Raw genomic sequence first — 25,816 nt, 5'->3', positions numbered from 1 at the left:
GTGAGGCCTATGCTAATGCTTCTCCTCTTATCCAAACACTAAGGCTTCCACAACACTTATGAGACTCTCCAATTACATTTGTATGTTCTTCTACCATTCTTTACTATGCATTTACTTTCTCCATACTTATCGGATTTGCATATCGAATCCCGGCTCTAGATTCGGGTCCGATTCGGATCCAAATCTTGATCGGTGCATGAATCTGTGAGGATCTGGTAAGGATCCGCGACCCGTAGGTCCTCACGGATCCACAAGCAGGATTATGGATCCTCAAGGATCCACCACGAATCCATGTGAATCCATCCTAAAGGAGGCTAAACAAGTTGTAAAAAGTGGGCCCAATCAATTTTCTTAATGTTTTGTTTTGAAACGACCATCTAAGTCACAATGCAAGTTCATTTACTCTCTATTTTGTTCTCTAATTTTGCTCTCTCATACTTGCTAGTTTGAAGTAAAGTGCTTGGATTTGAAGGAGATCGGTTGTGGACCTCCAAATACCTTCCAAGAAGTCTTTAAGATATGCATTTCAACCATATTCTTCAATTCTTACATAGATTATTGATTTATTTTTAATTTTCCAAATTTTCAAGCTTTTTTTTGTAAGTGTGAAGCATAGTTTTCTTCCATTTTTTTCAAGATTGCAAGAATAGAACAATGAGAAGTCAAGGCTCAATTGGTGGGGGAGGGGCTACATCAGCAAGCTTCAAAATTGATAAGAGGTCTCCTTTATGGAAATACACAACAAGAGTTGCACAATATCCTAGGGGTGGGCCATACATATGGAAATGTAATTATTGCAATATACAAGATAGAGGCTCCTATTCCAGAGTGAAACTACATTTTTTTGGGCATTGGAGGTAAGGAATTAACACGTGTCAGGGTATTGATAAGAAGGGATTACCAACTGTACAAATAGCAGCGTTGACAAAAGAGCAGGATAATGTTGATAGAGCAGTTGCAAAAGCAAAAGATGGTGCTTCCAAAAGAACAAATATGCCAATACCATCATCCAATCAAACAAGCACAAGAACACATCCTTTTTTGCATATACCAACTACAAATGATGAAGATGAAGACAAATCTACACTCACCCACAAGAGAGGCCTACTAGATAGGGCATTCCAAAACGAAAAGAGAGACATTGCTAATCACAAAATTGGACATTGTTTAATTGTAAATGGTGTTTCTTTTAATTTTTGTGAGATCACCTTATTTTAGAGAAATGGTGGAACCAATAAATGAAGCACCCTGTGGTTACAAACCACCTGGTTATGAGAAGTTGTGCACTACCATATTAAATGATGAGATGAAATCTATAGAGGTTGAACTTCAACCAATAAGAGATTTTTGGGTTCAATCAGGTATGTCTATTATTTCAAATGGGTGGAAAGATTGTAGAAACTGTCCATTGATCAATGTTATTGTCATATACCTTAAGAGGGCAATATTATTGAAGGAAGTTGATTGTGAAGGGCAAGTGAAAAATTCAGAATTTATTTCACACATTCTCATTGATGTCATAGAGTCAGTACGTCCTAATAATCGTGTCTAAGTAGTCATTGACAATACAAAAGTTTGCAGGATTGCAGGGATAATTGTAGAGTCTAGATATGATCATATCTTTTGGACACTATGCACTGTCCACTCTCCCAATTTGGTGATGAAAGCAATTGGCACCGAAATAGATTCAGTGAGAAAGATATATCAGGAAACTGAAGAGATTCAAATATTTCTAACAAATCACCACATGTCACAAGCAATTTTTAAGAGTTTCTCAAACTTGGAATTATTGAAGGCAAATTTGTATGTTTGATATATAATTGAATATTATTGGATTCCATAATTTTTTTTGTTGTTTACAGTAATATTTTTTAATGTTTAAATGTATTGCAAACTTGGATTTGACATTTTCTTAGGTTGCTGAAACCTCCTTTGCCTCTCACACAATCGTCTTGAGACGACTTGTGAAGGTAAAAGAAGCATTGAAACATATGGTCATTAGCCCCCAATGAGGCATTTGGAAGAATTCTAATATACCAAGCACCTTAAATGTGAGAATAATGATACTATATCAGGATTGGCAAGGCCTTGTAACTTATGTTTTGGAAGTCACCGATCCAATAATGGCAATGCTTAACTTTGCAGACAATGATGAGCCATGTCGTGGGGATATTTATGATTCCACGGACACTATGCTGAAAAAAATTAAAATGGTAAGTTCTACGCTCTTTTACAACAATATTTTATATGAGAGATATTTAGATTCTAAAGTTTAAATTGACATATTCACTAATTATAATTATTATTCATATCTCATATCCTAGGTCATACAGAGGAGGGAGAATTATCCAGAGAACACCCTTTATAAGAATGTGGAAACAATTGTGCATCATCAATGAAATAATATGACCACACCTTTGCACCTCCTTGCATATGTTGTATCCCCGAGGTACTATACTTCTTATCAAATGCTTGTACCTATTTTATCCAATGTTTGTGCTATTGATCTTTGATAGTGTTCAATTGTCTTTTGTTATTCCCAAGTACTATATTACAGATGTACTTCACCTTCCAGGTAGATTGCCACCATTTAGGGATGCAGAGGTTGCAAATGGGTATAAGAGGGCACTAGCTAAAATATTCCAAGATCCAAAGATTGGGTTAATTGTGAAGAGTGAATTTGTTGCCTTCATCCCAGGTGAGAATATCCACCCTATTGCCATTGCAAACCAAAGCAGGATGGATGCCATCAAATGGCGGTACCTTCATTCGCAAGCCTTCATGTACCTCCAACCTCTTGCCATAAAGGTCCTATCCCAAGTAAGTTTGTAAAATTAAGCTTAAGGTTAACACTCTCAATTCCTTAAATTTATGACTTAATTTATTTATCTTGATTGTTGTATTGATAATTTTTAATTTCTCTTGTGGTTACCAGCTCTTCTGCAGCTGAGTGGAATTGGAGTACTTACTCGTTTATCCACTCAATCAGATGCAACTGGTTCGCTCCGGAAAAAAGCAGAATACCTTGTGTACATTCACAACAATTTTTGGTTGTTATGTAAGGATCGAATGTACAAGAGAGGGCACGAAAAGCTTTGGGATGTAGCAGCCGAGACTGTTGATTTAGATATGACCATTCGGGATCTTGCTAGATCCACTTTGATTGATGTGGATGATGAGGAGGAGGATTATGAGTTCACAATCCCCTCTACTACTAGTGGTTTGGGTTACTCTACCAATACAAATGCAACACTTGCAACTCATCAGTACACCTCTGATGCAGATTTTCTTGAAAATCCATTTGATGATTAAATCAAAAACTTTAGTCTTGACTCTTGACTCTTTTATGAGTAAATCATGCTACAAACTTTTAAGTTTAATGATATATATTTTGAATGTTACAAACTTTTACTTTCAGTAATTAAATGTGAATGTGTTGATTTTCTTTATAATCATGAAAGTAGATTAATAATAATTATCATTGATCAAGTATACTAGATTCATAGATGCATATTAGAAACATAGAAACTTACGGATCTCAAAATGAAATGATTCATACGACTCTCTATCTCCTTCTTTGTTGTAATCCTCCTTGCACACAATCCTCCAAACTCCTCCTTTTAACCTTGCTCTGATACAAAATTGATCGATAGCAGAGGCACAAGAAAATGGAAACACAAAACACAATGTGTTGCCACACAATAAAAAATAGATTGTATTTAAATAACCGTTATTCTTCAAATGAATACATAGTGCCTCTTTTATAGGCAAGTGTACAATATTCTAGAAAAATCTAGCAATAGCCAACAAGACGAAATATCTACATAGTTTTGGAAAGTACTACACCTGACACAACCAAAATACCCAAACCTAAAAATCTAGAAACATCTAATGACTGATATGAGGAAATTAATTCTAAGTAGAAATTAATATTTCTAACAGAAAAGGAGAACTAGCAGAAGGCAATGTGGTTTTTCTCTATTCTTCCGACTTTTAATGCTAATTTGAGCTTTGGACCACCAAAATTATCTTTCTCTACTAACCCTTTATTTTAAAGGAAGAGCACAGTAAGGCTCTTGCCACTATTCCTTCGGCAAAACAAATTAAGGAGGTTGTTTTCTCATTTGATGTGGAGAAAGATCATGCTCCTAATGACTTCCCAATGTTCTCTTTTCAAACGTTTTTGAATATAGTTGAGAAGGATGTATTTGATGCAATTTTTTAAAAATATATATATCAAGATGTTCGTTACACAAAATCAAGTACACCTTCATTTTCTTCATCCCTACGAAAAAAGGTGTTGACTCTATGAACACTTTTAGTGCTATTAGCTTGAGCAACTCTATTATCATAATTAATTTCAAAGTTTTGACTTCCAAAATTTGTCTATGCTTCCTTGGCTTTTCTTTCTACAACAAAATCACTTGTTTCCTCATAGATAAATCCTAGATTCTATCATCATGGTTAATAGAAATATGCATTGTGAATGGAACCCATTCCATCTTTAAACCAACTAGGGGTCTAAGGAAGGGAGATCCTATTTCTCCAATTCTCTTTACCATTATGGCTAAGAGCCTCAGTAGATATGTTTGGAAATTATTTCACTAGAGGATATTTAGAGGCTTAATCCATCATCCACCCACCTGACTTGCCCTCATAACAGTTCGTGGATTATACTTTTATAACAGGTACCTATACCATTAACGAAACAAAAAATATTAAAGAGACTATTAACATCTTTAGTCGGGCTACTAATCATTTCATTCACTGGCATAAAATCTTTTTATTCTTTAGCAATACACATTCTAAGAGGCAAAGGAAAATTTAAAACATCTTGGGGTGATCTGTTGCTAAATTTATGTCAACTTATCTTCATCTTCCTAGGAAAGATAGAGAGGATTCTCAAGGTCAAGACTTTGGATGCAATTCATCATTTTTTCCTTCTATACTATTTTTTATATTAAAAAACAGTCGAATTCCAGAGAAACAAATAGTGACAAAATCATTAAAAGCCCCAAAGACCAACAAAAACCACACACTAATCACCCATATTTAATATCAAAAACAAAGTGCTACAAATGGGATGCAGAGTCCATCTATCTAACCACCCACATAAACATCATATAATAATAAGCCAATTGAGAGAAAAAACTAAACTAATAATTGTCTTAAAAGCATCCATTAAACACATATTCATAACAACCGCGCAAGGCCTATGCTTAACCAGATCAAAAAATATATATAAACAACACACAAAGAGGTGGACACTCATTCATCCTCCGTCTGCTGGGGGATGATTTTGACCATAGATTCTGCAACCAATCGTCAGCCAAGCACCTATAGAGCCTTAGGAAGCTGCTAGCATCGTCCTACACCAAACCATTCTCCTTTTTCCAGTTGCGAGAATTGGAGGGTGGTATCCACACCATGCATGAAGTTTTGACAACAAAATCTATCAAGGGCTTCTATACTGATATTATATTACTAGGTAATAATAATTTTAATATTGAGACTACGTTATAATATTAATTATAAACTCTAGGGTTTATATCTTTTCATTCATGAATAGTCTCCTCTCTATTAATTAAATATCAAAGTTACATATTTGTAAAAGCAATGTCCACGGATGCAAGCCCCCACCAGAGTTCAGACGACAAAGCTCAAAATCAAACACGTATTCATAAAATAGCATATAAACTGCCCTTTGGCAGCTAAAGCAGCGCCAACCGAGGGAGCCAAATCCTGTTGATTATTAAAAACCCATACATTAGTGGAGATTGGCTCAAGAGGAGCCCACCCATCATCAACAATAGCATCTTTCTCTTTATCTTCTCTCGCTGCCCTAGGAGGCAAAATCACCAGATCTAGGCAAGGAAATGACCACTTCGGATCAATACTAGAGGAAGCAATAGTAGGAGCAACCAAGCACAAAAAAGAACACAAGACACAAAGATTTGGCATGGTTCACCAATTCCCTGGGCTACATCCACCAAGAAGTCCAATATTATTATTATCCAATGATTATAATCCACAATCCCTTACAGCTCAATACTGCCACAAGAAGCTACAATATCACCATTTATTATGAAATCCCTAACCATAAGCCTTTTTATACAAGCTTTTGCCTCTTACAAAATTAGGACTAGAATAAGTTTTCCAGTAGAAAAAAATTAGCAGTCAACGCCTTCTACAATATAAGGTCATTTTTTGGCTTCGGGGGCACTACCGCCAAAAACCCGCGCAGGGGCATTGCCCCTCGAATCCACCTTGTACTACGACAAGGAGCACACCTAGGGTGCTCACCTAGCACCTCGAAGGGGCGCTGCCAGTTGACCCTGTCTTGGGGTGCTACCCCCAAACCCCTATAGAAATAATCTGCAAACCAACTGTGTCGAATAAATCTCTAACTCTGATGGGGCTCCACATCACAATAATCTCCCACTTAGAGACTAGTCAAACTCCATAGCAATAACCTGCCACTTCTAGACTGAAATTAGCATTGCTAAACCTGTAACTCCCATTGGAATATCAAGCCACCCTGGACTCTGTTGTTGATTTATTATATTCAGTCTAAAGGACCAACCGAAGCTAAAGAGGAGTTCAGCTTCTCCCTTGTTACTGCCTTGGTAAACATATCTGCTAGATTATCATTTGCATGTATCTTCTCCAACTTTAATTGCCCCTCATCCAAAATTGATTGAACGAAATGGTACCACAACTGTATGTGTTTTGTCTTTGAGTATAGAGCAAAATTATTTGCAAGATGAATGCCACTCTGGCTCTCTGTAAACAAATAATTATCCCTATGTGGATGTCCTATTTCTTCCATGAAGAACTAAATCCATATCATCCCCTTGGTTGCCTCTGTAGTAGCAATGTACTCTACCTATATAGTGGATAAAGTATTAACCTTCTGCAACTGAGAAATCCAGCTCAGTGATGTGCCATCAACAGTAAATACATAACCTATAGTACTCTGCCTGATATCAATATCCACAGCTAAATCCAAGTCAACATAGCCCTATAAATCAGTAGTAGAGTCCCCAAAGTGTAAACACTTACCAGATGTTCCTCTCAACAATCTGAGAATCTATTTAATTGCATTCCAATGCTTAATTCTTGGATGATATCAATATCCACAGCTAAATCCAAGTCAACATAGCCCTATAAATCAGTAGTAGAGCCCCCAAAGTGTAAACACTTACCAGATGTTCCTCTCAAAAATCTGAGAATCTATTTAATTGCATTCCAATGCTCAATTCCTGGATGACTCATATACTTGCTAACAATTCTCACTGCATGTGCAATATCTGGCCTTGTACATACCATAGCATACATAAAGTTTCATACAGCTAAGGCATAAGGTACCTTGCACATCTTAGCCTCCTCTTCTTGTGTCTTTGGACACATCTACTTAGCCAATTTCAAATGACCTGGTAAACGTGTCCTGACAGCTTTAGCATTCTCCATAGAGAAATGTTGCACCACATTTGTAATAGAATCAACCTGAGGTAATGTTAATTTTTAGTATTTCCTATCTCTCCAAATTTTCATACCAAGGATTTCCTTTGCTTCCCCCGAATCATTCATAGCAAATGAATCTCTTAACTATTCCAGCTACAACCATATCCTCAACATACAAACATAAAATAATGTAGTTGTCATCATCCAACCTCTTAAAATAAATACAATGTTTTGAATGACACCTAATGTATCTATGCTCATGCATCAAACTGTCAAATTTCAAATACCATTGTTGAAGAGCTTGGTTCAAGCCATATAAACCTTTTCTGCAATCTGCACACTAAGTTTTTCTTACCTTTGACCTAAAATCCCTGTGGTTTGTGTGATATATATCTCCTCATCGAAATCACCAAAAAAAAAAGGTTGTTTTAGCATCAAGTTTCCCCTTGACACCGTCTTGGGGGCACTTCCCCCAAACCCCTGTTGAAAAAATCTAGAGAGAAACTACGCGAAATTAACCTCTGAGTCTAATTAGGCTCCACATCATAACATATGTGAGTGTCTCTCTCCTTCTAACAAACATAGCCTTCCTTCTCTATCACTTATTCTCTAGTCGCATCCTTATGATTTATGGTTTCGGACCCTCTTTAAATAACTAATTAATGAACCTTCTAGATCAATATCTATGAGCAATCTAGATTCATCCCTTTTGTCATTTAGTCCTTCCATATTCTGATTGGTTGGTCACCACACATAGGGATTAATTATGTCCAATTCATAAATGTTTGTGCTATCACAAACATCACAAACAATTCATAGAAGTCAGCCCAAAAGGATTACATAAGTGTTTGTGTTATCACAAACACATATCCCAAAACTGGTTAACTTGGCACTTTAATATCATGATGCTTGGTCCATACAAATATTCATGTTGTCCCTTGGTATCTCAATGCTTGAAACATACTCAGCGTTTACTGACTTTTGACACAATCAGAAAACATAGTTACTCGGTCTAAACTAGTGTACTCAGCATCCGAAGGCTTTCTTGACCTGCACTTGAATATAAACAAGTCTATCATACATTTATTTGCCTTATTAAATGACCCAGTCACAGTGATGATCGACCAACTCTACGTAGGAAGTGACTAAGTGTTTAACAATAATAGCCAACATGGCTTAGAGACCAACAATCTCCCCCTTTGACATTAGTGGCAAAAACACTTTGTCATGACTAATCATTCCATTCAAAATTACAAGATAGCACTCCCCTTAGACTATCACTCGATCTTTGTACACAACATATTACATATCTCCACAAAAAATGTATCTCGATTATTTATTATGTCCCCTGTGTTATGATCTACGATCTGAATCTATTTTTTCATTTCAATTTCCCCTTTTTAGCCAATCTATTTATTTCCACCTTGCTTTTGACACTTGCAGCTGTTGGGGTGTTCGGATCAAATTATATTTGTCCAAAAGGATTTTATTAACTTCCAAAATCATTGGAAAGCTATTATCCTAACTGGATCTCACTGAGTCAAAACTATATGTTGTAGAGAGTTGTGAATCTCTCTTAACTATATCTTTTGTAGTTGAAAGTTCTTTTTGTATCATCTCCAAATGAGGTAGCAATAGGGATTGAATGGACAGCAATTTAGCTCTCATTTTATAGTCTTTTGACTGTAAACCGACTAATATTCCTTGAATAAAAGTGATTCTATTGAAATGAATAGAGCTTGTATCTGTGTCCTTGCTCAAAGAATGTCTAGGTGTAACTCTGCTTAAAGTTTATCAATTGATTGTTGATTCTCCAACATCACAAAGCTTGCTATACAACAAACAAATAACCTACAAAACTCTGCTCCAGTGGCTGATCAAATAGATGCTACGGGAACTGACATGGTTAAAAATGCTACGAGAACTTAGGCAGAAATTTAATGTAATGTTTTAACTGTGTTTTCAATTTTAATGTTTTAATAAAGTCCTATGTTGTGGTGGCATAAATGGAGTAGTAATTCGATAAACTCTCCAAGTATAGCCACCTAGGACAATGTGCGTTTGTTTTTCAATCAAGTTAGTTTTCTTTGAGTCCGTTTTGTGTGTTTAATGATAAAGCTACAAGAACTTGGCAGCAGTTTATGATTCCGCATGATTTTGAAACGGGTTTCCTTTCTTGTTCGGATAGGCTAACGTTCCATCTCCCGAATCTCAGCAATAAGAAAGGAATTAAAAAGGCAGATTTGGAAGGAATGTAATAGATTATTGAATGCAGAACAAAGGAATAGAAATCTTTCGATTTTGTGTGAATTTTGGTTGTGAATGTGTTTTTCTTTCCTATCTTCTCTTTGAAATAAAAATATAGAGTTCTAAGAATCCGCTCATGACATATTCATAGTTGGACGAATTTAATGTTGAATTTTTCATTCCAACTAAAGTCATCTAGTTTTGAATTTACTACAAAGAATCTGATTTCTTGTATCGTGAATATGAATACATGTTGTTTTGAGGGTCACGAGAACAGATGGAAGTTTTCTAAACTCTTGACGATTTAGTTTCTAGGGATCATTGAGGAGTTATGTATAATATGTTTTTTCTTTTTCTTTTGTTTCCTTGTTTTTTTATTCCTTCCTATAACCGTGCATAAGTCAATCTCTAAATCGGGTGCATACGTTCATATATTCACCAATATGTTAATCGAATGATTGTTGTGATTTGGCAATGAGTATTGATCTAAATCATGGAGTCACAGTTTTGGTTTATGTATGAAAATGCTATAGTTAATAATCGGTTTAGATCCTGAGTTTAAATATCGAATGCAAAAGATTGGTGTGGATTTGAAACATAGTCTATTGTTGTTTGGTAATCAGAGTGTAGTCGGGTGGATGTTCAATTTATGAATTTGAAAATTTTCATGTCATTTATGTATTTCAAATCAAATAGGGATGTGGTCAATTTATTTTAAATTGATCCAAGGAGCCATAGGTTGCTATAGGAGGTCAAGAAAGTTCTTGTCGCGTGTCAGTTTATAAATTGTTATTATGGATGTCGGTTGTATAACAATCTCAGACAAGTTGAAAATTGATCCTTGAAAATGTATGTGCCCCTTGATGCAACTTAGTCGAGTGAGTAATTTCCTCCTAGGTTTTCCAAGGTGAAGCTCTACATCAAACTCAACCTACTTGATTGCTATCTTTGTTGAAACCTTTTCCAAAACTTTGTGCTCAACTTTCTTTCCAAACCATTTCAATTATTTTTCATTGGCCTCAATATCATCAATATTGTCTTTCTCAATAATATAAACTAACTACTCTATTATTGGGTTTTTCTCATTTACATTATGAATATCAAATGTATCTACAAAAATATCTTCTATTTTATGTAGTACTTGTCGTTGCTGATGTTCCCCTCTTAATTCTTCTTGTTTTATCTTGCTTATCAATAGGTCTTGCAAAGTTTGCATTTTCTCAAGGGTTATGTTTTCAAGGTCATATTTTCGAATCACAATGAACTCATCCATTGTCAATGGCTTCCTAGGTGACTTAACCACCTTCTTCAACTTCTCTGACCTACCAGTATTAGCACTCGACAGTGATATTTATAAAGGTGTCGCACTAGTACTCATTCCCTGTATCTATTGGCTGGTTTTAGCAATTGATGGTTCAATAGATCGTACCTATATCTGTTGGCCTCATTGTCTCCCTCAATGTAAGGTTCTGAGGCATCATGTGTAGATGTATCCGCTTCATCTTTCTCTTCTCCTTCTTCCTTGTCAATGTTGGTGGTGGCCTTCTCAGGAGAGATTTGAATTGGAATCATTGGATTCCCTTCCATCTCATTCATCTCAGCTCTGAATGTAGGCATGGTGGAACTGTCTAATACAGTGCTCACAGTTTAAAAACTCTCTGCCTTTGGATATTCTTGAATTTTGATAAGTAAATAATGAGTGTATGGAAGAGGTGAATCAATGGTTACCTTAGTGATTGCTTCGCTTTTAAGCTCTTCCTCTGTCAAGATATTGATATTTCTTTTATTATTCTCTAATATATCCTAAATGATGATCAAATCATGTTGTTCACTCTCCTTCACCTTCTTTCCTATGGTCTCTTCCAGACTTTTGAGGGTCATCCATGTCTTCCATATTGTCTAGCTCTATCTGGCGTGATGTATCCCCATCCTTGTTTGTATCTTTTCTTGCCATTAGTCCAAAAATCACTTTCGAAATCAAAGTGCTTTGTTGTACAACTTCTTCCATTTTATTTTTCAGTATAGAGAATACTCTGTATTTGGGGACATATATGTTTCTGTATTGTTCAATGAACTTTACCCTTTAGTTTTGTGTCATTTCAGGCATTAATTCGACTAAAATTCCTTCCCTTATTAGCTTCTCAATAGTTATGGCAGATTTCCATCGTTCATTAACCTTATTATATAACTCTTTTAAGTATGAGAATTTTAATTTCTATTTGTTTCATCTTGAAAGTTTCCATTATATCAATGATTTCTTCTTCTATCTATACTATATCATTTTCAGTCACTTTCTCATACTTAATGAATTTGAACCCTAATAAACCTGCGCTACTTTTAATATTCTGACAAATATCATCCACATTAGTTGGATTCTTGTGTATAGTGACTTTGAATTGGCTGACATCATCAGAGTCAGTCTTTACTTCATCTTCTTCCTTATTTTGCAAAACTAGCCTCCTCTTTCTTCCCTTACTAGGCTAACTCAGCTCAATCTTTGTTTGAGCTTGCTTTGTTTTTCTTGAGCTAGCTCCTTTTGCCAATTGTATCTCTTTGTGTGGCTCGGCTAAAGATTTAATCATTGTAGCCCTCGTTCTTGGCCTAGTACTACATAGAGTAGGCTTCTTTAACCTCTCCTTCACTGATGGTTGAGCAATAGTAATAAGCTTTGATTTGTTTGCGTTCTTCTCAACCACTACTATTTCTTTGCCTTTCTTCTCTGAAACTTCTTCTTTACCCTCGCTATCCTCCTCATCACTAGATTAGTCCTCACCTTGACCTTGTGTAATCTATAGTGGTGCACTCTTCTTTTCACCTTGACCTAGGCTCTTCTCAAGATTTTTTATTCGTTTTCCTCTGTAGGGTGGCAGTCTTCAAATCAATGGTGTTCTTTGATTTGACTTCTTCACAATTACCAAACGCTTTGACTTTGCCATCTACCTCTTATGCCATCAATGTTGTAATAACTGTAGTTTTTTTTATCAAAGTTCACTTCATAGGGCAATGGCCTTAACCATTAAACCCTCGATACTACAACTTCCAAATAACCATAATCACTATCAACAATAAAACAACTATCATCATAATATTGCTCAATGAGAGATATAATAATTATGCTTCTCTTCCTCATCTTTTGTTCAAATTCATCAAAATAACTACTCTTTACACTATTAAAGTTTACTCCAAGTTAACAAACAAAATCACCTAAGTGAGCCAAACTTACATGAGATATTTTTGGCCTTCCTAATTGCTCTAAGATTCTCAACTAATTCAAGCAATTGAAACTTACCAAGGTTACTGTTGTGGTCTTTCTTCCTAATCTTGTAACCTAGGTCCACTATTATGGAGGACACACTATTCAGTCGGCTCGAGCAGTCTTTTCTTCATCTTCTTCCTCATTTTGCAAAACTAACCTCCTCTTTCTTCCCTTACTGGGCTAACTCAGCTCAATCTTTGCTCGAGCTTGCTTTGTTTTTCCTGAGCTAGCTCCTTTTGCCAGTTCTATCTCTTTGTGTGGCTCGGCTAAAGCTTTAATCATTGTAGCCTTTGTTCTTGGTCTAGTACTACATAGAGTAGGCTTCTTCAAGCTCTCCTTCACTGATGGTTGAGCACTAGTAATAAGCTTTGATTTGTTTGCCTTCTTCTCGACCACTACTATCTCTTTCCCTTTCTTCTCTGAAACTTCTTATTCTGCCATTGTTTTCTCTTCCTCAACTTTCTTTTTTCATTCGGTGACTTCACATACCCTTACTGGTAAAATTTTATGTTCTCTCTTTAATCCTAACTTCTTCATTCAATATGTTGTTCTTCTTTGATAGATCTCCTATTACTACATCACTTTCACTAAAATTACCATCTTCAAGAAGTCCTTCTATGTGTTCTATATAAAGTAGCATTCTACAGAATGACCAACTCTTTCCTTTTCTTTAAGGGTCTCTTTAAGTCCTCTCTTGTTGTTTCAACCTACTATAATATGATCTAGATACCAAGTTTTTTATTCTGAATGATCTTTCCCAACTTGTAAACCTCCATCTCCAAGATCTTTAACTCCCAAGTTGTTAAACTTCTTCGAAGAGAACAAAGCTCAGATACCAATTGAGGGGGCAGAGGTGAATCAAAATCTATAAAGCTTATAAATTGTTAAAATAAATAGTAAATCAGGTGCATTCACTAATAACACATTTCATATTTGTATCATCAACTATATAATCATAAACTATTAAAGTGAAATAGATCTAAGTATGCATCATATCCGTAAATACGAAAGTCACTGTAAACAAATAACATATGAGATTTGGTTACCTAGAAACCCTCTAAGGTGAAGGTAAAACTGGGTGGCGAAGACACTCATAAATCTTCACTAATATAGTAATAAAGTGTGCACATTAAGGCTGCAATGTTTGATCACTTCTGGTGATCTACCCTATGAGGGATTTGCCCTGTCGGGAGCTTAAAAGACTTATTCAGTCTACCTTGAAAGGATTTAAACTTACAATTAAGTAAGAACTCTATTAGGAGATTTGAATAAGCCTATTAGGACCACTTTGTTAAGAGATTTACCCTAATACACTGGTTAGAATCTCTCAGTTACAGATCTTCTCTTTCCAATTCTAATTTGATCTCCTTATCAGATATTTTATTTTCTGCTCGTTCACTGCTAGAGTTGCTCTATCTAGTCTCGTTGCTTCTAACAAATATAACATTCCTTTTCTATCACTTCTTCTCTGGTTGTGTCCTTATGATTTAGGGTTTGGGACCCTCTTTAAATAGCCAATTGATGAACCTTATAGATCAAGATCAACAATCTACATTCATCCTTTTTTCTTTTAGTCCTAATTTCTTGGATTGGTTGATCACCTCATATCAGGATCAATGAACACTACCAAAATGCATAATTATTTCATTAGCTGTCTCTACAATCAATAAATTTGCTATAGAAGTCAGCCCAAAATGGTTTAGATTAGTACATGTCCCATCACAAACACATGTCAAAGCCAGTTAACTTGGCACTTGAATATCCAGATGCTCAATCCATACTGATATTCATGCTATCCCTCAACATTTGAATTCTCAGCATATACTGTGTGACTCGACCTAAGCCATCTCTTCTTCGCTCAACATTTATTGTCTTCTTACACGCTCGACATACAATATCATTCAGCCTAAACTAGAGTACCTGGCAACTGAAGACTTGCTCGGCTTGTATTTGAATATAAACGAGTCTATCATACATTTCTCAACCTTTATTAAATGGCTCAGACATAGTGATGACTTGCCATTTCTACCTAAGAAATGACTAAGTATTTAACACTAATAAGCAACATGGCTTAGAGATCAACAGATATCATCCGCAAGCTCAAAAAATGTGTCCAACCTATTTAATTTGACATGTTGCATTTTATTTTCTTGACATGTAAATATTCAGGGCACTAGACAAGGAATTTTCTTATCAAGGACAACCAAAAGTCAATCAACTATAAAGCTCTGGAAAGCCAAAGATAAAGATGAACAAAAGGTTGTTGCTCTTGAGGGACATTTGTTGGGAAATGAAGCTAAAGAAGAGAATGGTAAAAAAGAATCATGTATTTAATCCATCTGTTTTCAATAAAACATTAAACTCTTACTAATTTGATACACAACTTATTATGAAGTGTTTTATTTATTTATTTTTAATGTAATTGTGAAACCATGGAGACTTGAGATAAGAAATCACAAGATTATAATAGACTGTTTAATAATGTATCTAGCTTTGTGTTTACTCATATACAATAATAATTGAAAAGTATACGATAAGAGAGTTTTCATTATATACAAAATTGACTTGAATCAAAGTATTTATATGAAATATGACATTTGGACTTTCATAAAAGAAAATAACCCAAACCACTTAGTTTATAAATAGGTTGAGCATTTTACTCATGCAGTAAAAAGGGGGAACAATGTAACTTTCTTCAATATGGAATTATTTCGAACTTATGATTTTTTAATCTTTTTTTTGCCTTTCCTCTTTCTTTTAACCCTAAAGGGCGTTCTAATTGTTAATCATGAGTATAAGAGAGGAAAAGTGAGAGAGAAGAAGAGAAAAGAAAAACCACAAGTTTGCAACCAGCAAGAAGGAAGAGTACCAAACAGATCAAAAGTTCATTTCGAGAGGCCATAAGATTGCATTGGGAGCATTAAGGAGTCAATAGCAATACTCCTCAACTCATTTGCAAGAGGTAAGTGTTGATTTTGTTTTGGATGTTAGTGTATTATACATTTTTTCTTTAAAAAATTTAGTTTTCATTTACAAATCTTGAATATTTTTTAGTTTTACTAGTTTGAAAAGTAGGGTTTGTTCTTTGGTACATTTTGTTTATCGATTTCAAACTTTAAGGTTTTACTTGAATTTTCTTATTGCAGCAGCCTTAATTTTCATTAACCACAATGACTAAAAAAGGTGAATGTTTGAAATATACGAAGGTTTTCCAGGAATAACTAAAATTTAAACCAAATGTATGTCTTGTAAAGAAATATATTATGGTGGTATTTATAGATTCAAATACCACATTTCTGCTATACCTGGACATGATATTACACATCGCACTCAATAAAGTGTTGAGGCAAGACACACTTATTTAGTGGCATTAGAAAAATATGAACAACATAAATTGGATAAGAAAAGGCAACTTGAAAGGTTAAGGGCTATTGGCTCCCATACTCCCATAGTCCCATCTGCATCGACAACTGTAGGTTGTATTGGAGAGGCCCTTTTCATCCTAGTTCTAGTCCTCGTGCTAGTGCTAATACTAGTTCAACCTATTGCAGCCTAGAGTGTAAAAAAACAGATTGGATAATTACTTTGTGCCCCGCACTACTCCTGGCTCACAAGTGACGCTTGAGGGCATAGGGTTTGAACAAGGAGATTTATGATGCTGCCAAAAAAGAAATTTACAAATTTGGTACTTTTGCAACATTCAATTTGTTTCAACCAAGTAATTGATTTTGTTTTATTTAAGGTTAAAGTAAAATTTAACTTATATCTACTTGTTTTATGATTCATTGATTAATAAAAGATTCACTTTACAAGCTTACATAATGATTTGTCATCTAAATTTCTAATCATAATTTATCTGTGATAGGGCTCCTTATTTGGCAAAACATGATAGATGCAGTTGCTATTTATGGTCCAGGGTTTAAAGCCCCATTTGAGGCTGAGTTGAGTAAATACCTCGTAGATGAAATGGTAGATGATATGAAGGTTGAGCTTGAAGACAACTGAAAGAAGTGGATTGAAAAGAGTTGCACGATCATAACTAGTGGTTGGATAGATAGGAGGAAAAGGACACTCCTCAATTTTCATGTTTCCTGTGGAGGTGATTGATCGTTCTACTTTCCTACATACATTGTGAATTATGAATTGTGATTGTACATTTTAAATTTTGATTTGTCGATTGCTAATTTGTTGATGATCCATGTTACTTCATTGTTTTGTAGGATATACCATGTTCAACAAATCTATTGATGCGTCCCCTCATATCAAAACACCACATATTTATGTGAGGTTATTGAGGAAGTCAAAACAGAGTTGGGGGAAGAACATGGGGTGTATGTGGTGATGGATAATACAATAACTTATGTTGTTGTAGGTAAACTTTTAACTTTCTAAGTTTTGAAACTAAATTTATTTAAATTTTTAATTTTTTCTAATTCTAAGTTTCCTAACATGTTTGATTTTCTAATTAACATAAAATTGTTGTAAGCAAACTTTTGATAGAGAGGCACCCCACCACATTTTGGTCTCCTTGTGTAGTATATTGCCTTGACCTCATGTTGGAGGAAATTAGGAAGCTTAAGTGGGTCAAATCATGAGTCGAAAGGGTAAAAAGTATATGCAAGTTTATCTACAATCATTCATTCATCCTTAGGATGATGAGGGACAACACAGGATGCAAGGAGTTAGCTCATCAAGGCATCAAGAGGTTTCTCTCAAATTTCATCACATTGCAATCCTTGGTGACATCAAGGGACGATTTAAGGAACATGTTTGTTGGGTGGGAGTGGATTACATCTTCCTATGCTACGACTACTACAGCGGTAGATGTGTTGAATTTAATCTTTGATGATGTTAGTTTTTGAAAACCTGCTAAAGAAATCCTTAACGTAAATTTATTGCAATTTACCATTAAGTATTTTACTATTTAGAATTTAATATGTATTATTTAACTATTTAATGATTTAGTTTTATTTTAAGTTATATTATTTTATATTTAAGTTTTGACTAAAATACCTTTTTTACATTATATGCACATCACTGAGCCCCTTGTATCTCTCCTATGAACTGCTAATGGAGAGAAGCCCTCTATGTGCCACATATATAAGTTGGATAGGGCCAAGGAGACCATTAGAGCCTAATATGCAAGAGTGTAGAAGAAGAATGGCTCTATTTGGGGGATCATTAATAGGAGATGGTAGAATCAGCACCACCAACCAATCCATTCAGCATGTTAATATCTGAATCCAACATTTCATTTCCATCGTGACTTCAAGGTGGATGAGGAGGTTCTCATCAGCTTATATATAGTGATCCAGAGGTTGAGTAGTGACGAGGATAGCATCACTGCAACCATTGAGCTAGACAAGTTTAATAATAAAAAGGGTCACTTTTCTCTAGCAAGATGGCCATAGATGCTCAGAAAACAATACAACCACGTAAAAATATTATATTCATGAATCTTAAGTTTATGAATTATAAGTTGTGCATTTTAATTGTTGATTATGTAATTTTAAATTGTAAATGAGACTAATTGTTTTTCTTTTCCCTTATTTCAGATAGATGGTGTCAAATATTTGGGTTCATAACCCCTAAACTTCAAAAAATTGCAATTTGTATTTTGAGTCGGTCAAACAGCGCTTCTGGATGTCAACACAGTTGGTCCACGATGGAGCACATCTAATCAAAGAGGGGAAATAGGTTGACTAAGGAGAAGTTGAATGATCTTGTCTTTGTTCTTTACAACCTTCGTCTTAGGATCAAACAGATTTTAGGCATTGACTCCTCTCCAATTATTATGGAGGAGATTGATCAAAAATTAGAGTGGTTCACTAAGGATGTGGATCCAGTCTTTGCTTAGGAAGACCATGAGGGGGTTGGTTGGGTGGATAGAGAGGCTGAGGTTGTGGCCATTGCAGAGGGAGCAACTAAAGCACGTTCAGCCACTGGTATACGCACACACATACGTACTACCACAGGGCGTAGTGATGTTGTCCGTGGGCCAATCTTACATGCGAAGGATATGGCTTGACATTCCTCTAGGACATACCTTAGATGCCTTTCTAGAAGGCAGACTGGATACTCAAAGGCTAAGGTTAAGGTGGCGACCGAGCTTGAGGATGATGATGAGGCTTGAGTTCGAGCCTTGTCTTTTAATTTTGTTTACAAATATTGATAGACATACATGTTATGGATCTTCATCTTAGATTATTATATACATTTATGATTGATGTCTTATGGATCTTCATCTCACATACATTCTATGATTTGAAACATTATGATCATATGATTTCTATTTATTTCAGCTACAACCTACAATTTACATTTTACGTGTAACATAGTTATGTATGTGATGGATTTATTAGTCATGTTCAATGCCTATGTATGTTAACTTCTATTTAATAATGTTATAGTGTGTTTAAGTTATATTCAATAAAGCGTACATGAAATAAGTTGGAATTGTTAAAATCTCTAAATTTAAAGGGTTTTTTTTTTAATTTGCGCATTCGATTTTGATTCGTGGCCGATTCACAATTCGATTCGGCCTTGTCAATTCTGGTTCGATTATGATTCTTGTTACTTTGGTTACTACACAAACATTAATTTCTTATTTCTTCAAGTTGCTTTTGTCATATGCAAACATTTGGTGTAAGCATAAACAATCACTAATATTGTTTTGATGATTATAGTTACAATAAAAAAAATTACCAATACTCTTTCTTCTATTTTTTGCAGCATTATTATACCTATTATTTTGCGTAAAATTGAATCCTCATTTTGAGTAATATTTGTCTTCGTACTTTTATTTCTACCTAATTTAATAGTTTGATGGACACCAATTATTCAATATGTTATTTGTGCTTACAAATTTGAAAAAAGAATAATCATTACATGGAGAATATAACAAATTGTTATCCAAATTATCCATCTATAAGTGTCTAAGTATTTACTTTCATGTTGAAAACATATTTATTCAAGAGTATATATCTTCATAGTATCTGGAACAATTAATTCAAAGTTTCGGCGAGATGTGATTGTTGAACTTGTATACCTTTTCTTTTTCACATTTTATTTAGACTTACTTTTCCTTTTGACCCTAGTGTGATAACTAGTATACAAATCAAATCATTTCTATTGATAAACAATCTAACCATAACAATATTCCATCTTTACAAATAGAAAGGATCTAGCCCAATCTCGAAAACCTAACATTCATCACACTTCATCAATTTTACTAGCAAATAAATATACCTCATTCAAATTTGAGAGTATATATTTGACCCCTTGAGCTTATAAGCTTGAATTGTTCTCCCATTATGAGAAAACTAAACCACAAAAGGTTTTAGTTACATACTAGTGTTGTATAAAAGTAACCCTTGAATCCTCAATATGAAACTACATTTCAAACAAACTATTACGTCTATTTAGAACTATTTATTGATGTTGATCTATTATCTTCTGACATCAACATTGAACGAGCACTCTAGGCATATTCAATGACTATAGATTCTCTGATAGTCATTTGTGTCATTAATTCAACATGCAAACTATATGTAGATGAGAACAATCATAGACTAGAAAACTACTAAATAGTTACTTGATCAACCAACCAACTTTTAAGACGGTACAAAATATCAAGGAAAAAATGTTACAAACATAAATTCTGAACTGTAGACCCACACACGAGTTAAGTTTATAAAAAAAAACTAGTCAATTTCATCATCACGAAAGTGAACCTGGAGATGTACATTATAAACTTTTAGTAAGCTTTAAATTCCTAACACATTGACAACTAAATAAACAACATAGATATTGCGATCAAATAAAAAAGAAAATAAATCGTGACATAATATTTTTTTGACAAATTTAAATTTTGCGATATTTCAACAATATAATTAATCTAAACTTTTTCTAAAACTAAATTATGTATCATTTATAAAACCAATAATTTTCACTAAAGCATGTTATCTATACCTTGGCTAATCGAATTTGTTTCAATCCAACTTCCAACATTTTTTCTAGTGTTTGCACCTCTTTTATAGTTAGCCCTTGAAGGTCCTCTCCATGCATTTGTCTATGAAAAACAATAAAAGAAAAATTGTTAAAGAAGCCTATTTACCAAAAAAAAATGTTGTTAAAGAAGCCAATGCATTCATGTTTTACCTCAAAGCATAGCTAATGTTTTCCATTTCTTGTTTAATCCTTCTTGTATCTTCATTCTCAAGCTGCAGGTACCTAAATAGCAATGTTAGGATAATATTGCTTTAAACTTCACATAAACTATTACATTATTATTATCAATGGTTGTAATGTATTTAGTTTAAAATGAAAAATTAAGTTAAATTATTAATTAAAAAAAATAGTCAAAAATAGAAAAGGACTATTCATAAAAAAAAATGAAAAGAAATCTAGTAAAATAGTAGAAATAAATAGGAAAGCACTAATTAGTGCATTGGGGAGGTTGTCAGTATCTATTTGAACCCCATATTGTTATTGGCTCTTGCCTATTACCAAACCTGAAATCATTAATAGAAACAAATAATAATTTTTATAACTATTTAAAGTTCAAATGAAAAAAACTAATATTATCATTATAAGAAAATCCTAACAAATGCACTCATCTCAAAGATAAGATACTAATGAACAAGCGTTGTGAAAAGAAAACTCGGGGGCGCTGCAACTTGGTGGCACATCACTCTCAGAGCATACTAGCGCCATGCGGCATTTAATGCAAAGGTGGTTGAGTTATTATAATGACCTCCAAATCGTCTGGTTTCAATCAACCGTCTACTTCCTCCAACAAACTTGCTATTGTTATGGAAGAATGGTTACAGGCACTGGTTCAAGAGGAAAATTCTTTGTGCAAGTTATGAGAAATGAACCAATAAATAGCTAATGGAGCCAAGTTTGACCAAGAAAGGAAAGGAAATGGCATTAGAGATGGACAACTACAAGATTCAGATAAGAACCTATCTTCTTCTTCTGTCCTCATTCCTAATTCAATCTACTATTAAAGAGCATATTTTTTAACTTCACAATACCGCCATTTTCCTTGCTGCACAAGACCCCGATAAGTTGCCTTCGAGAGCATTCCTCAATGACTAGCTCCACAATAACTAGACCAAAAAACTAGGTTTTCATTTCTCATACCTTTGCATGGTTTAGAAAGGGTTTTTCCTTACCTTTTTTGATCACCCTATTGGAATGCTTTAGAATAACTAAGAGGAGGGGTGACTCGGTTATCCAAGGTCCAAAAGTACAAATTAAACATTTTCATACTACAACTTATCCTTATCCATGCATTGACCATTCAATATCTTAAATACATGCATATTGTTTTCATATATCAAAATAACTTTGCAAAACTGTAAGCATGCAAGACCATAAAATCAATCACACATTTTGACGCAAGGATTTTAAGTGGAAACACAATTTGGGAAAAACCACTAGTAACATGCTACCAATTTTCACTCATCTAAAGTGAGCTTTATGAGAAGCTAATCCTACTAAAGATTACAATACGCACTGTTAAATGTGACTTAGTTAAAGAATTTCATTCACCCTATTAGGAGTGCGCCTTGTTAGAGGGCTTTAGAGCATTTCATTAGAATGTCACCCTATTGAAGGATTTACTGAAGACTGTTAGGTCAACCTTAATCCAAACAATTTATCCAAATTGATACAATTGTTAGAGAGTAGAAGTAGGAATTGATCTGATAACAATAACAATTCACTTTCAGATTTCAAATCTCACATTCAGTCCTCCATCCTGCTTGGCTTTCATCATCTTCATCTCTGACAACTTGTTCACCCTTCAAGCATTCATCCTCTTAAGCCTTCTGATCGGCCACCATATGAAGCAATGCCCTAGACTTCTTGTCTTCCTTAGGTTCTCACACATGACAATTGTTGCTTCTAGTCTGCTATCTCTATAAATAGAGAATTTAGGTCTTCTACTGCTTAACCTCAATTGTCCATTCTAGGGTTCGGTAAGATTCAATAAATTTACCCACTTTTCCATTTTAGTTCCTTCTAGAAACTTCCTCTACAATCTTCTTTGAATTCGCTTCAAAATAGTTTATCTTAAATTCTGTGCCACCAGCTCATCATAGAAATCTTCCATGCGCTTCACACAATTCAAGAAATCAACTTAGTCAGCTCAAATTTGTTAAATCTTTGATGTGACACATTTTGCTAGCACTCGACAATAACACTATATTTGCTTAGAAAACATCGTATTCTAATGCTTGCCCAACACTTGGTTGCTCGGCATCCACTGGATCTTTTACTAGTGCTCGGCACATAGTAACTATCTTCACTCGACACCAACTAGATTTTACTTGCTCAACTCACACTAACTTTCTTCACACGGCATCGCCTACATTTCACTGGCTCAGATCATACTAACATTATTCACTTGGCAAATATTGAACTTTGTTGCTCGGCTTTAACTATTTTCTGCTTGGCCTACACTATTTTTTCTCAACTTACACTGTTTGCTCGATTAGGCTTGGCAGGTACTTTTCTTTACTTAGCCTTCTTCTAGTCTTTGCTCAGGTATACTTTCATTGTAGACTTAGGTAGATAAACAATACACTACATCATTATTTTGCTTGGTCTTAGTGCCCCTTTTATACACCAAATAACTCAACCTTTCTCTAGGTTCTCTTGTTATCGTTTCTTTTCAAATCATCTTCATCAATCAAACAAATGATAGCATTCATACAAAAGTAAGCAATTGTCTCACCAACAATTCGTATGTTTGACATCAGTGACAAAATAATGATTGTTCTATGATAGCTGCATTAATCTTCTACACTTCAACAATCTCATTTAACAAACCCTAATTCCCAAAAGCATGTCGTTGACAAACAGTTTGTGAGAATAGACTTCTCAACTTTTAGGGCTGCTCCCTTATCGACAGAGGCTTTAACGATAAAAGTCTTAGCATTGTCCACCCCCTGTTGGATCTTTGTAGGGAATTTCCCTCCCTTTTTGTGGAACCTTATTCCTCAGGCACTCGAACCCTGAGCCAAAGTTATCAGATTTGATAAGTCTACCTCTTGGATCCCCCACTCTAATTCCAAGCTACTCCTTGCTATTAATCTCAGCAAGGATTTCGCTAAGGATGCAGTCTTTGAAAAATGTGGTCGTCGGTACTCTTGTTCAATTACTTTCTTTAGTGGACTTAATGCTTGTTTTCTCTATACAAAGCAAGGGCACATTAGGAAAAATTATCCTATATTAAAGAATTGGGGACAATCCCAAAAGCCTTCCCAGCAAACTAATGTAGGACGTAAATCCAAAAGGGTTCATTTTCCCTCTCTTAACATTAAACATCCCTCTATCTTTGAAAACCTTTCTACAGAACTTAACTCCCTACTTATGGCTCAAATGAGGCACCATCGATCCTTTCCAAAGATATCCCTCTGGGCATTGAGATTTACAAGTCTGACACCTCTATATTGGGCTTATCTGATTGTACTCCCAAGCAACGCACAATGAATACACAATACATCATGGTTGAGAAAATTATGAAAAGTTAAGTCATATATTCAAAAGAAGAGAGAAATTTCCACTTATCCTTGCTCCCTCAGAAGACGTCGAAGCCATCTTAACTAGTAATCCCATACCCCTTCCGTTGAGCAATCTTATTGAGAGCAATGGGATGGAAGTAGATGGGGACTCTCTCCCTCTAAAGATCCCTTATGAAGAAACCCATAGGAGCCTCGAGGCAATAAGAAGCTCATATGATATAGAAGATAAGTTGAATAATTTTAAGGTAGTTTTTATACCAGCCTCTTACTCAGATGGTACCCCCCACAACCAAGGCGATCATCCTCCCCTAGGGAAGCTAACTTATGTTATTCAAGTTCCAGAACCTAAGGAATGTGGGCTAGTAGATAAGATGGATAGTGATATGATTAATAAAAATCAGATTCAAGAGGGTAAGGAAGATGGAGATACATCTTATATTTTTTAATCCAAGAAGTAAATAGGGAAGCCAAGGAGACGATCCATTGATAGTAGTAAGGACTCGTTTAAAGAGCAATGCTAAATCTGAACCGAAGCAAGGGTCCTCCAAGAAGAGAGGTAGACCTTCCAACTCCATTGCAGCCTCAAAACCTTGCAAAATTCAGACGTATAGAATCCCTAGTTTTTTCAAAAATGTTGATTCCCCATTAGTCTTTGACTCTAAACGCAATTCCCAATGAAAGTTAAATTTATCTCTAGGAATGTCAGAGAACTAGAGACCCCTAACAGAAAAAATGTTATCAAGAGGCTCCTAAGATCTCATTCTCTCCTATTACTTCAAGAAATCAAAGCTTTTGGATTTAAACTAGATGTGGCCCTGAAATGCATATGGAAGAATGCTAAAACATACGTCACCAACATTCTTAAAGTGAGGGGTAATCTTGTAATCCTCGATAACCCCAAATGGTCTAAACATGTTATTGACTAGGGTATATCCCCTTGCAATAGGTGTGGATCTCTATAAATGTTTAAGATAAATAAATTGGAATCTGCTCTATTTATGTCCCAAAAGAATCTTTGAATGGAAAAATGGGGAAAAGGTCTTCTAGAATAGTTTTGTCAATAAATTTAAACTCTTTGACACGCTTTCTAGCAACAGTAATGAACATAATGGTATATGGCTTACATAGACTAACTTTCAAAAAGGAGCCAAAAGAATCTATAGTAGGTTGGACCATTTTTATGTTACCAAGGGTACCTTCATCTTCAACCGACATTCTAATGGTCATTCCATTCAAGTCTACCCCTCCACTCTATCTCATCACCACCCTATTCTTGCTTCTATATTTTTTATCAAATACTCTGGCAAGACTACTG

At 34.9% G+C, this 25,816-nt stretch overlaps 1 protein-coding gene across 4 annotated transcripts in view; it reads right to left on the bottom strand.

The window, feature by feature from the left end:
- LOC149533950 (MADS-box transcription factor 23-like) overlaps positions 1-25,816 on the bottom strand; it is a 201,091-nt gene that overhangs the window by 70,052 nt on the left and 105,223 nt on the right. For 2 of the 4 annotated variants that reach the window (XM_089807401.1, XM_089807402.1), the window contains exons 4-5: positions 21,128-21,189; positions 20,939-21,038 (exon numbers count right to left, since the gene is read on the bottom strand). In XM_089807401.1, the coding sequence (XP_089663527.1) occupies positions 20,939-21,038; positions 21,128-21,189 (162 nt within the window). Of the gene's footprint in view, positions 1-20,938; positions 21,039-21,127; positions 21,200-25,816 lie in introns of all 4 variants that reach the window. The other 2 variants (XM_089807403.1, XM_089807404.1) reach the window with 1 other exon arrangement.

Source organism: Cupressus sempervirens, chromosome 10, assembly GCF_028749045.1.
Source record: "Cupressus sempervirens isolate cs-2001-9-10 chromosome 10, ASM2874904v1, whole genome shotgun sequence".
In the NCBI taxonomy this organism is placed as follows: Eukaryota; Viridiplantae; Streptophyta; class Pinopsida; order Cupressales; family Cupressaceae; genus Cupressus; species Cupressus sempervirens.
This window is presented reverse-complemented; position numbering and strand designations above follow the sequence as displayed.